Raw genomic sequence first — 15,000 nt, 5'->3', positions numbered from 1 at the left:
CTGAATCCTCTCTCCACTTCCTTACCCCTTTCCCTCCTCCCTCCATCGCCTCACCTTTATCACCAATCTGTCTTTCGTCGAAATTTAATCAGTGTTCATTCATTCATCGAAAGATTAACATTGATGTCGTGGGTTTCCCTGCCTTCTTAAAACCACCAGTGTCATAAATTAATTCTTACTGGAATTGTCTGGCCTGTTACCGCTAAGTGGCCTCCTCTCTACCAATATAAGAGAGCGGGCGCTCCCAGCAAGCAATTTCGCGGCTTGGATATCCGAACAGTTTCATATAAACTGCGATCAGTATTCTCTTCTTTCCAGATCATAGGGAGAGGTATTGGAAAACACGAAATGAAGGTTGACATATGTGGGCGAATCTTTTTTTTTCTGTTTGTTGTGAGGGGGGGCGTTTCGTCGATTTGGTCCTCATGAGTTACCGGTGCAAATCGTTGCCAGCCTTATATTTTTAGTGCAACTTTATTTGCTTATTTATTATTTACAAAGGGGTTATTCTTCTTGGTATATATATAAATATATTATATATATATATATATATATATATATATATATATATATATATATATATATATATATATATATATATATATATATATATATATATATATATATATATATATATATATGTGTGTGTGTGTGTGTGTGTGTGTTAAAAAACGTTAGGTCTGAACTAGTGACCGCCAGAAAATGCTAGACTTCCTCGGCCCATCTACATAGCGCCGAGTTTTTGTGCGGTTCATAACCTTAGGTTACATCCACACTACAGGAAAACATGTCAAAAATACACGTCGGTAACTGAAATCTTACTGGTAGCTTTAACCAGTGTTTCATACGAATATCCACCATTTGCCAAAGATTCGTTTGCCGCTTAATCGTCGACTCGTTTTCAGCCTGTTTGCAATGCAGATACTCTAAGTTACCGAAGTGTGTAGGACATGTTTTACTGTAGTGTGGCAGCAGTCCTACCTGAGCAATATTTGCTGAAAACCGGAAGTTCTCTACCATTGTGAGCCACTCCAATCCGAAGGGATAATAGCATGTAGTAGTATGTATATATATATATATATATATATATATATATATATATATATATATATATATATATATATATATATATATATATATATATATAAATGTATATATATATGTATATGTATGTATGCATGCATGTGTGGGAAGGAGGTTTTCGACTTTTATTCTAGGGTCATCTTCAGGATACTAAACGGTTTGAAGATTACAGCTTACATGAGAAAGCAATATGGTGTCACGGATAGCAATAAAAACACGTTAACAAGCTCGTTAATTATAAATAAAACATTCTTCAAAACTAAACATACTTATTTGAAATATACAGTAGCTTAAATCACATTACAAATAATAAATGTAAAGTATCTAACAGCTTGTTGTACTGTTGAATCTATAGGGAGAACACTTTTTAACAATTTGTCCATAGTAAAAAGACAATCACACAAGTTCATGTTTCCGAAAATATTAATAAGGCATCCTTCTACCATTAATCTGCCATGTACTGATGAACTTTTAAAAAACTACGCCAGCTGAATTGCGGTCTAAGGTCCTACATTATTTTTATGTTGTGTCAATCTTCTGTGCAGTTCCTTACCAGATTGTCCAATCTGGTTAAGCAATTAACTATGCACACCCCTACTGTTGGCATTACTGGTTTATCACAAAGCAATGAATTTTTGATGGACGAATTATTAGTAGAAAAAAATGATTCTCAGACGTTTTAGGCTATTTGCAGTCGATAAAAATTCTCAACAACATGGCAAAGTTAAAATATTTTCAAGTCAAACGTACTTGATCTGTCATAACTATAAATTTTATTTTTTGTCTGTGGAAGCAACCATCAATAAAATCTGTAGATAAAATTATTTTTCTACAGTTTCATAATCATAAAAGTTTTGAATTTCCTCTTCTAAAAACATTGGATCACAAATTCTGTATACTCGCAAAAACATAGCCGAGAAAACATTGTTTTACTTTAGGGTGATGGCTGAAAAAATTGTGAATAAAAGCATGCACTGCTGTTCGTTTGCAATATCTAAATGTAAAACCTTTGTCGGTTATCATACAGGATGTCGAGAAATGGTAGAGCTTTATTTTGTTCTATTTTCAATTTGAATTTTATGGATGGATGCAGGTCATTCAAAAATTCCAAAAACCCTAAGGGATCCTGATTCAAAGGCCACGGGCTTATCTTGTTGTCGACATATCTGTATCATTTCAAAGTAAAAGGAATGTATCTAATTTCATGCATATATTTGAAGTTCCACACACATATTTTAGAGAGTTTTAAATAAATAGTTTTCCATTGCCAAATCAAAAATCTGTATATAGAAACAATCATTAAACGTGAAACTATCATCAAACACGCACAACTATACCAGCATAACAAAACCTAAAACGATAACTACAGTGCAGTTTCTGAAGTCTTGCTTACCAGAGATGGATCCATCTCGTTATTCGGTTAGAGACACTGAAAAGGCTAAGGTATTTTTGCATAATCATGTGACAGGAAACCAGTGGAATGTTATTCAAGTGTACAAGGTAGTGTGATTTGTAGCGGTGTAACATCAAGCCAACTTGATAGGAAATTGGACAATTTATTTCGAGACAGTGTATGGACAACAAAAAGTAACCATGACTTACACGTAATTTTTTCTTCATATGAACTCAGTGAGAGCGAAAAACTTGTTTTAGGATTTGGTACAAACTTTTGCTTTGCAAAGGACAAAGTTGACATTTTTCAGTAGACAAAGGTTTCATGAATTTAGGCCAAAACAAATAAAAAGGTAAACTCTGACGATGTTTCAGCTGCAAAGGATGTGTAAGTGCCGTATACAATTCGAAATTAAAACTTACTTGTATACAGTTTGAAATTAAAACTTACTTTGCCTTAAAAATTCCATATGACACTTAAGAACTTACGATCTAATAAAAATATTCATATAACTAAGGCCGATAAAGCAGACTTCATATTTATTGAATAAGAATTCATAGATTGAAAAGGCCAGTCAACTTTTATGCGATGAAGATATTTATGAAAACTAATAAGAGATGCCACTGAAAAAGTTAAGAAGCATTACAAAAGCACTGTAAATTCTTTATTAGAATCCAACCAAGAGCTAGTTAAGAGGTTATCTGTTGTTAATACCACTTTTCCTTATGTGTGGCACAGTAACAATTCATAAAGAAGGTCAGCCAATTAGGCCCATTATCAGGTCCGCAGGCTCACCCTTTAGCCTTTGTCAAAATGGATAAGCTCTCTGTTAAACCCGTTAGTAGGAAATATATCAGAGGCACATATTAAATCATAGACAGAGAAGAAAACAATGGAAAACTTAGTTTCTTAGTCAAGTTTTTGTATTTTACTTTATCATCTAGACAAGCTTTATTTAAAATTTTTCAATATAATAAAATCTAGGTACTACAGTGGATGAATTCTATACAGAGGGGGAGTTGACTGTTTCGATTATTGCACTCGCAATGCATGCAGGGATTTCGTGATTATGCTTTAACAAAGGGAGGTCTCCTTATTTAGTGAGTCGGTTTACCGCTGATCTTCCCTCACGAAAATCTGAGAATGGATGCACAGGCACCCTGGTTTTTTTTTTTTTTTTTTTTCCATTGTAACGTCGGTAATCACTGCCTTCACAAGCCTTAATCTCGGAATCATTTTGCGGAATCAGTTCGTGAGGAAGCAGTGACCTTCCTTTTCAAGAAATATGTCAGAGATTAGTAGAACTGTCTCCTTTTAAGGGATATATATCAGATTGAAAGTCTAATTTGCTTTTTTTTTTTTTGCTTTTGTTAAATCAAGTTATGAAGAATGACTGATCTTTTAAAGGGAGATTTCTGGGAACCGAAGCACTGACCATTTTTAAAGTTTTACCTTTTCAGAAGAAAATGACATCTGAGGGTGAAAAAGTTTCGTTGTTAGCTACTTTCTTAACTGTTTGAATACCTGTCGAAGTTACGGTAACTCTCCGGTTATATTATAAAGTTTTTCCCTTATTGGAAACATCTGGATACTTGTGTAAAGACGGCTCTGAGAGGTTCTTCCGGTTCGAAGCCCCGATAAGATGCTGAACGTAGAGTTAACGACCTTACCTTGCAACGACGAGCCGACCGGCTTTACTCTATATTGCAGCCGGCAGTGAATCATAATGATCCTCAAAAGCCAGAGAACTAACAGTAAGTTTCCTAGAGGGATCATTAAGCAAAGCCTCGTTGGAATAGCCACTACGAAGGTGTCAATGAACTTAAATACTGGGGCACACTACAGCAATTTTGACATTTGCGATTAATATTATCTGAGTTACCGCTGTTGTGTGCCTTGCGTGGCGTACTGTAGACAGCACTAACGTTCTTTGAAGCGTCTCTATGGGCCCCCACTCAATTTTGCCCCAATATTCCCCTCTCAAATTAAAAGAAAATCATTTTTTTTCTACCTTACAAGAGGATGAAGTAAAGGATGGTACGGCAATATTCTTTTATCATTTAAATCCCCCTTGAAAGTCGAATAAACCCAGTGTCTCTCAGTACTGGGATGCATATTACAGTGACCAAATACTCATATGACAGAATCAACAAGACGGCGGTAATAATTAGATCTCACGTGCGTTTGATCTCGGTCATCTCATTAACTCCATGATCTGAACCACTGTACCCTCGAGATGAGAGTCGGAGCGAGCACCTCACAGCGTCTTTCACTCAAAGTCAAATCAAGACGTGTAAACATAATGGTTGTCCCACATATTCCCTTAACTTTCAGACTTTGCGCTTTAGATATCACTGGTTCTGTCATTGTCGTTTAAATTGTCAGAGTACCCCGGAAGGACCGATTTTTGTGAAATAAAAACGCTCTTGGATTCCCTGATGAACAGTTTTTCGGTGAATGGAAAAATGCAGACTTAGTCTGTGATTGAATGCATTGGGTAAATCGGAAAAATTTTAATGAATCTCGAGGGACTAATTATTGTAGTGAATTAGAAAATTTGCATTTGGTCTCAGGGGATATGTTCCGATCATTTCAGAAATGGTCAGGAGTTCCCGAGGAAATTTTTTTAATCACTTTTAAAAATTGCTAGGGGAAACAGTTGTAGTGAATTCATTTATCTCCATGGGATCCGTACGATACTACTTGTGGTGAACTTTGAATAAAAAAAACAAAAAATTGAGGATGTTTAGAGTGGCTGCATTTCGTGAATTCAGAGTTGTTCCATGGATACAATGGAGAACAGCTTTTAAAAAAAACATCATGCCCAGTAGGTGAGTGCTTGTTGTTAATTCAAAAACACGAAAGGGAATCCTGACGGATGTCTTTTTCATGAATGAAGAATGACAGAGGAAAAACATATATTCGGTGACTGAAATACTCGTATACTCAGGGATCCATAAAGAACTCTGCCTTGTGGTGAATTGCAAAATATCCAGGGAATTCCAGGGGAACTGTTTTACTTAATTCAAAATGCCCAGGTGATTCTTAAGGCGCTGTGTTTGGTGAATTTAAAGCTGCCTTGTGAATCTTGGAGTGATTACTCGTTGTGAACTGAATAATGCTTACGTAAAAAGTGTTAAGAGGTATTCTGATCGGGGTTTTGCCTCATTTGTGTGTTTATGTGTGTGCGTGAGTGCTTGGGCTTGTAAGCTGCGTGGGACTGTTTTCCACGAATGGCTGTAAAGATAATAATCCTAGAAAAAAAAAGTAGAAACTATTATTTTCGTCCTCCATTGCTTTTCATCTTATAAAAAAATATGCTGTGCAGTCACACACTTACTAAATTAAAATACATACTATATGCAAACTCACACACACACACACAATATATACATATATATATATATATATATATATATATATATATATATATATATATATATATATATATATATATATATATATATATATATATATGTATATATATATATATAATTATATATATATATACATACACACACACATATATATATATATATATATATATATATATATATATATATATATATATATATATATATATATATATATATATATATAATTTTTATTAATCACAATGACCTCTTAACTTCTCATTCATCACATTTTGGAAACGCTTTTCACTACTAAGCCTAGATCCAAATAAAAAAAGAAATGAAGTTATTCTGATGCCCTGCCGAGATCCGATCTCAGGTCTGGGGTACAGAAAGAGGTAACGGTAATTACCTGACCACGCTCTTACGTACTTATATCCGTCAAATTCAGATACCAGCAGATTATATACAGGGTGTCCATAAAGTCTTGGTGCAATTTAAAATACTTGTAACTTCGTAACTATACATGGTAGAATTAATCTAAAAAAAAAAAATTAAGAAAGTTTTATGTGTCTAGTTTTTCTGTTCTTCTGAAGTTTTATTTATTATTTGTTTTATTAGATATTTTTCACAGTTCCTGAAACTCAAAAATGGCTTTTTTTTTTCAGAACTACTGTTGGCCCATGGCTTCACTTGAAGAAAAAGTAAACTGCGTTCATTGGTTGGCTGAGCAAAAATGTACTGTCGCTGTCCAAAGAAGGTTTACGGCCTAATACAATAAAAAAGCACCACACAGGAATTGCATAGCCAGGTGGATGAAGAAATTTAAGGAAGCAGGGTTTGTTATTGATAAACCGCAGTCTGATAGACCCTTTTTGATAAAGGAACTGTATCATCTGTAGAACAACTTTGAAAGAAGTCCTAGAAAAAGTCTAAGACGAGCATCTTTGGAGATGAGGCTTTCAAAATCTACTGTGCATAAGACTCTGCGGAAAAAACCTAAAATGAAACTGTTCAGAATGCAAATGCATCAAATGTTGTTAGAAGAGGATTATCAGACGACTGACTTTCTGTCATTAGTTCAGTGACAGAATTAATACTGATAATGCATTTTTGAATGGATATGCAATTCTTTTATGGTGTTTCTTTATTGTACAAGTTTGTAAACCTTTTTTGAACAGCGACAGTACATTTTACTCAGCCAATCAAAGAACACCGTTTGCTTTCCCTTCTAGGGAAGCCATGGGTCAACAGCATTTCAGAAAAAGAAGTCAATTTTAAGTGCCAGAAATTGTAAAAAAAATATTTTCTACAATAAATTAGAAATAAAACTTCAGAAGGTCAGAAAAACTGGACACATCAAGCCTTTCTTATCCTTTTTACAAATTAATTCTCTCATGTATAGCTACGAAGCTGCAAGTATTTTAAATTGCACTATGACTTTATAGACACCCTGTATTTATATATATATATGTGTGTATGTATTTATATATATATATATATATATATATATATATATATATATATATATGTGTGTGTGTGTATATATATATATAAATATATATATATATATATATATATTATATATATATATATATATATATATATATATATATATATATATATATATATATATATATATATATATATATATATATATATATATATATATATATTTTATATATATATATATATTTATATATTTTATATGGTATATATATATATATATATATATATATATATATATATATATATATATAAAGTATATATATATATATATATATATATATTTATATATATATATATATATATATATATATGTGTGTGTGTGTGTGTGTGTGTGTTATTGTATACACTGCCCTATAACTTCTCCTTTACTTCTAACTTATATACTCTTGTCACTATGAATATGAGATTTAAATAAGCCCTTTGTTGGCCGAGTTGGTTGAGCTTCAGACCGTCATTCGATGGGCCGGAGTTCGATTCCCGCCGCCGGCTGATGAAGAGTTAGAGAATTTATTCATTTCTCGCTATAATGTGGTTCGGATTCCACAATGCTGTAGGTGTTATTGCTAAGTAACCACACTGGTTCTTAGCCATGTAAAATAAGTTTAATCCTTCGGGCCAGCCCTAGGAACTGTTAATACTCCTGTCACTACGAAGCTTTGAGATTTAAATGGACCAGGTGGGTAACGTGACCTCGTTTTGCTACTCTGGATGCGGTTTCGAATCCTTGTACGAACGTAAGAATTTCTCCATATTTTTCCATTTGTATCTTAGTCTTTCTACTGCCAAACGTATCCAAAAAATATTAAGAAAGTAATATTTAAAGAGGTTTTGTTACATGGTAGTTTATATATATATATATATTATATATCTAGTATAAAATAACCAGTAGTTTATATATATATATATATATATATATATATTATATATATATATATATTATATATATATATATTATATATACATATAGTATATATCATCATACATCAATAATAAAGTAGTTTGACATCATACATCAATAATAAAGTAGTTTGGCCCTATTCTTCCGTAAACTAGTTGAATCAATTGTGAATATACATCAGCGTCAGGTGATGTATATACACGGAAGTTGTATACATCACCAGGGTCATCTCAAGAGACTTGCTGAGAAATTGAAAGCTTCATCTTCCCGGCGTCCCCATCCTAAATGGTGAAAAGTAGTTGGTAAAGCTTCACGTACACTGTCATACATATATATATATATATATATATATATATATATATATATATATATATATATATATATATATATATATATATAATATGTATATATATTTATATATACATACAGTATATTATATATATATTATATATATATATATATATATATATATATATATATATATATATATATATATATATGTGTGTGTTTGTGTATATATGTTTATATTTATGTTTATATTTATATCCCTTCTGTAAACAGGAGTTGAATCAAAAAAAAATAGCAAAACGATCATGATGTATATACATCATTATTTTCACAGGTATCTGAATCGTGAATGAACCCTTCATATATACACACACACATCCTAAATGGTGAAAAAGAAGTTATATATACATGCATATATATATATATATATATATATATATATAATCATGTATACGTATTTATATATACATATTGTGTGTGTGTGTGTGTGTATATGTGTAAAGGCAAATGCCACGAATGAAAAGTGAAAGAAAGGAGTGGATGCTAGTAAAGACCGTGTGTCGAAAGGCTCTAAAGCAACCACTAAAACGATTGTTTCACATTTTCCTTTCTGGCATTTGAATTTATCTATACATTCATCACGTTCCATATCTTCGTGGATCAGTTATACATATATATGCATATATATATATATATATATATATATATATATATATATATATATATATATATATATATATATATGTATATGTGTGTGTGTATGTATACTGTAAATATATAATGAAAAGTGAAATTTCTTTTGCCAAAATCTTCTTTCTGCTCTGCTTCGAAACATCAACATCAACCACGTAACGTAACAAGTGACAGTTCACCCTCTTTCCCAACCTCCACGCTTCCATTCTCCGATAAAAAGTGGAACCGATCCATAAAAATGATTGAAATTGTTTTATTTCCATTTATTAAACTGAATCTAGAATTGGATCTACGAAGGAGGGCCAGTATTGCAGTGACAGCTTAACGGATTTTTGCGACGAAGGAAGAGATATATGTATACCAGTAAGAATTAGTAGCTTGTTATTTCAATTTTGATATACATGGGGACCAATATTAAGGCCATTCGAATTATCCATTTGAAGCTAGGTCATGTATCATGTCATTTGGAACTGTTTGCTGACATAACCAGGAGTTGGGGAAAACTTTTTGCCTTCCTGCCCAGGTGTTCCTAGTTATTTGTCTTTAGACTTGTATGGCCCAGTTGACACTTGCATTTCCACCTGAGAAACATTTTCGAAAAATAAAACAGAAACCTTCGTAACAAATATTTTAATTTGAATGAATTATGATTTTATATAGTAGTAATATATAAATTGTGTGTGTCACTCATTTTCAAAATTTATTAAGCTATATCTCGATATTATTCAAACGTAACATAACAATGACAGTTCACCCTCTTTCCCAACCTCCACGCTTCCATTCGCGATAAAAGTGGAACCGATCCATAAAAATGATTGAAATTGTTTTTATTTCCATTTATTAAACTGAATCTAGAATTGGATCTGCGAAGGAGGGCCAGTATTGCAGTGACAGCTTAACGGATTTTGCGATGAAGGAAGAGATATATGTATACCAGTAAGACAGTAGCTTGTTATTTCAATTTTGATATACATGGGGACCAATATTAAGGGGCCACTCATTTGAAGCTAGGTCATGTATCATGTCATTTGTTGTTTGCTGACATAACCAGGAGGTTTTTGCCTTCCTGCTCTGTTCCTAGTTATTTGTCTGTGCGTGTAGTTGACACTCTCATACGTCGCTAAATATTTTTAAAAATAAAACAGCCACCTTTGTAACAAATATTTTAATTTGAATGAATTATGATTTTCCGGAGTAGTAATATCTTAAAATTGTAAGGTTTTCATTTATTAAGCTATATCTAATTATTCCATCGGACATGACCATAAATATTACAGCTCATCTTCATTCGCATGATATTATTTTCGCGGATGTAATTTTTTTTATCTGTGTTTTGATCTCTGTGTCCACACAAAATACTTCGAGAGTGGCTGAAAGGATTTTGGTGAATCCGGTTGAACACATTTATGTGGCAAAAAAGTGACACGTTATCCGTGAAGAACACCCTAAGGGATTATGTGTTAATCAACGGATAGGTTTTAAAAGCTGTTACAGACCATTACACACACAAACAAAGCCACGCCAATATCTACTAAAAACATAACAGACATCTCACACGAAACTGTCGACATACCAGTATCGATTTTCGCTGCTGGGAAAAAGGGCGCCGGTAAATTACAATATGTTTTCATACGCTGCCGGGGTTTAGCGACAACAGGCAGGGCAGACAAATGAGTAAAGTCTAGTTTTGGCCCCAAAGCCAAATTGTCCTTCAAAGAAACCTGGCATCCAGCCGCGACCATTCCGTTAAAAGCTACTGGCACCCTAAGAGTAGTTACGCAGCTTGCAGTGCCTTTGTCCAGTCTTCATTACGGAATGTATCGTCCATGGGGAGGACTTCCTCTGGACTCTGTCTGATCGTACTTTAACCTTTTATAGTATTGCAACACTTGCAGTAATGAAAATAGCATTGAACGATAATGATAACAATTAGAATGCATTTATTTCTTGTAAATGTTGAGGAGGCTGAAATGCTCGCCTTGATAAAGTTGTTTCCATAATATATTAAGTTTATTTAGCGTATTTTTTATACTTTATTTTATTACCAGTATTTAGTTTTTGCTCCTCGTTCATAAATTTCACTAATCTACATCCATATTTTATATCACAAGTATTTGAAATTTTACGGGCCAATTAGCGTTATGAAAAGCTCGATATACAAGTTCATAATTTTTTAGGTGGTTTATTGGAATGTTTACAAATTATGGAGATTAGCAATAGTCTTTTGTAATACTTCGCTTGTTTGTATTTCCGACCGTAACACTAGGTGAAGAGTGTAATGGCGTCCGGGAGATTTCGACAAATTTCGATTTATAGTAACAAATTAAGAAACCAACTCTTGAAGCAAATAATTAGCTGTCGTCAGCTCGGTAAATCCATCATTAACCCAGAGCTTAGCAAATTTTATTGGTTTTTCTTATTATTAATACTACTTTTAATAATATTTCTTTGAGTTAAGAGGGAATGCAAAGCAGGAATTAGTCTGCGTAAATAAGTCATATTAAAGGGAAATATCCTTTTTCTTCTAAAGGGAACGAAAAATAACTTAAGTTAGGAAGAATTTTCTTGATTTTTTCAGAATGGTAAACAGCATAAGAATCTCGATAGAGAGGGAGAAGGGAGGGTGAAAACAATTAAACCTCTTCGTTGAGACTGAGAAAATAGAGCAGGTAGAAAACAATAAGCAAAAGAAAAAAAGAAACATGCAAAGAAGGTTATTTATATACGACCGACTCACATTTGTCCCTTTCCAGTGATAGTTCTCCTCTGCGCCACCATGTGGATGATGGCGCAGCTGATGGACGTGTAGGCCCCGGCCATGATGATCGTCGGCATCACCAACACGACCACCAGCATGTAGGTCTCGTACACTCGCCACATGAGGGGCGAATCGAAGTCTCTCACGCACCAAAAGGCTTTCACTCTCTCGCCAACCTCCATGTGAACCTGCCAGGGGAGAAAGAATAGACTTGGATTCTTTGGGTGGCGGGCGAAGAAGGACAAAAAATTGGGGAGAGCCATTTCTGTACCTGGGGTTAATGGAGGGGAAAAAAGTTGAGGAACTGGGAAATAAAAATCTTTTTTTACGGGAGGGTTGGTGGGTGGGTGGATGGGTGTGGGTCGGCATGTGAGGAATAGCGAGGAACCTCAGAACATTAATTATTTTTGAGCTAGGGTGAAAGGGAGAAAAATTAAAGTTGGACGCCAGAATAGAAATCAATTTAGGGCTAGGTGGTAATGGAGAAACAGTGAAAGGAACTTTGGAGTCAAAATTAATTTCCGGACAATGGTCAATTAAGAAAAATTGAGCCTCGAATCTATGTACGGCCGGGGGTAAAGGAACCGCAGAATAAGAATAATTTTTGAGTACTGTCTTCATGGAGATGAAGTAACCTCAGAACAGAAAAAAAGGGTTTTAGCCATTGAAAAATATGACAAAATGAATCTTGGAATGATAATTTTTGAGCAATATATCTATGGAGAAAACTGAAAGGAACATCAGAATAAAGGTAATTTTTCAAAAATGGATTCATAAGGAATAATTAACAGGACCTCTAAATATAAAAAAAAAAATAGTAAAAAGTTCAGGAAGAAACACTAAATAGAACTTCAGAATGAGTATCACTTAAAAAAAACTAAAGAAAATTTGTTGAGGAACAAATTCATTCAGATAAATGAAACTTCTGTATAAAACTCATTTTTGAGCAGTGGTTTCATGGACAGAAATTTGAAGGGAACTCAGAATAGATGGGGTCTTGATAAGAAATTGAAAGGCATCTCAGGGCAAAATTAATTCTTGAGCAGTGGTTTAACTAAAAAAAAAAAAAATTATAAGGAACCTCTGAATAATAGTCAGGTTTCAATCATTGCGTTAGTAGAGAAATTAAATAAGTGCTGGGAATAAAAGCAATTTTGAAACATTTTGTTTAATGTAGAAAATGTCCAAAAACCAAAATGATTTTCAACCTTTCACTGATTACATTGGAAGGAAAATAAACATTGGAATTCAGTCTTGTTAGATGGTTGTCGAATCTAATTGTGTCTTCGATATTAATAACAGAAATTTAATTTTGCATGTAAGAATTTTGAGAACAACATTCGATTTATATATATAGATTTATATATATATATATATATATATATATATATATATATATATATATATATATATATATATATATATGTGAATGTCTTTTACTGTAATCAAACTGTACACAATGAAGTTAAAAGGCCCATAAATACACTGCATACTCGTTGCAGCCATACATTTCAGATACTTCTTTTGCATCCCTGTTAATTAGTGAAACATGGATACAGGAGTAGTATCTGAAATACATGGTTACAACGTTATATATATATTATATATATATATATATATATATATATATATATATATATATATATATATATATATATATATATATATATATATATATAGTAAATAAAGTCTTATTTCCTCACCAAAATCGAAAAGAACAAAAATCGAGAACTACATAATATATTGTTTTGTAAATGGTGTTGCAATTATCTTAAGTAAAAATAATACTCCTTTTGCGTCCGTGTAGGAGCAACTGAACTGTGCCAGGAAGACCTCCTGGCACTGTTGTTGATGTCGGTGATAATAAGTTGAAGAGAGGCTTTCAGACTATGAAGCGCCGGGCGCAGTTTTCCCCATTTTTCTAACGTTGAGGGTTATGTATGCTTGTTCTTATATGTCATTATATTATTTTTTTCCCTTGTTTATTATAAAACTTTCACCCCTGAAAGCAGGCCCAGGCTGAACGACGGCAGTTCCGAACGTTAAGTATTTTACCGGTAAAGCATCATTGTTACACGCAGAAAATTAATTAATTGATATAAGTATACTGTACACACTGAGTTTTATTATATATTCTTTCTGTGGAAGCTTTTTCTGCAATTTAGTGACCTCTTGGGTGAATGGTTTATTATCCTGAATAATAATGATGATAATGATCTGGAAACAAATGGATTCGGTTAATTCTGGGATAATTATGCGGATTTCCAGGCTTGTCGTGGATATCACTTCATACTTAATTAATGAAAATCGTACTTAATTAATGAAAATAATATATTTTCCATATTTTATTTTTGATAATCCTTATAATTTCGTCCAGGATTATAAAGGAGGAAAAGATTTTAGTTTCATAAATATCACTAACGGATCACTTCGACCCTGAATTTCAGTGAGGAGACGTTTTGATGTTTTAAAAGTAGTCAAGTTCTTGAAAGAATACTGACGAAGGATAGCCTGAATAATAATGGCTGCAGACATCTTGGCATTATAAAACAGGTTCGAATCCTGGTGTGGAGAGGGGCCTGCTTTATTTGAGCACAGTATACGGCCTCTAAGTGAAGGGTAAGGTATTGAAGTGAATAGGAGGTCTGATGTGGACTTCTGGACTCGGACTAATATACACGGGAGAAGGATTTTTTATTCCAAAGTTTACATTTACCTGTAAAGTGTGACCATTAATTTCAAATATACTGTATAGTCAGACCACTCGAAAACACTGAATACTTAATTTTACTCTTTTATAAACTCCAAAAAGGTATTCTTTCCAAAATTTTTTCTATGTAGGTTTACTAATTTGGGAGAACTACCATTGCTGTATTTTATGTGTTGCATCTTTTGAATACGAGAGATAACAACCTTAAATCATGTCGTAAGCAGTCGCTCCTCCTTCACCCCATTAAAAGTTCGCTAAAATTACCGCTAATTATCATTTTGCAGCGTTTCGTAAGCCGAAGACAAAAACTTTGAT

General features: G+C 33.2%; 2 protein-coding genes across 3 annotated transcripts in view; one reads left to right on the top strand and one right to left on the bottom strand.

The window, feature by feature from the left end:
• Nucleotides 1-15,000, top strand: part of LOC136830374 (SUZ RNA-binding domain-containing-like) — a gene marked incomplete at its 5' end in the record, with an annotated part of 703,764 nt that overhangs the window by 240,689 nt on the left and 448,075 nt on the right. The window lies entirely within an intron of this gene.
• Nucleotides 1-15,000, bottom strand: part of LOC136830254 (QRFP-like peptide receptor) — a 290,055-nt gene that overhangs the window by 29,752 nt on the left and 245,303 nt on the right. For both annotated transcript variants that reach the window (XM_067089612.1, XM_067089613.1), the window contains exon 5: nucleotides 11,955-12,163. In XM_067089612.1, the coding sequence (XP_066945713.1) occupies nucleotides 11,955-12,163 (209 nt within the window). The remainder of the gene's footprint in view (nucleotides 1-11,954; nucleotides 12,164-15,000) is intronic.

This window comes from Macrobrachium rosenbergii, chromosome 46 (genome assembly GCF_040412425.1).
Source record: "Macrobrachium rosenbergii isolate ZJJX-2024 chromosome 46, ASM4041242v1, whole genome shotgun sequence".
Taxonomy (NCBI): domain Eukaryota; kingdom Metazoa; phylum Arthropoda; class Malacostraca; order Decapoda; family Palaemonidae; genus Macrobrachium; species Macrobrachium rosenbergii.
The sequence above is the reverse complement of the archived record's forward strand: the minus strand, read 5'-3'. Positions and strand labels throughout refer to the sequence as shown.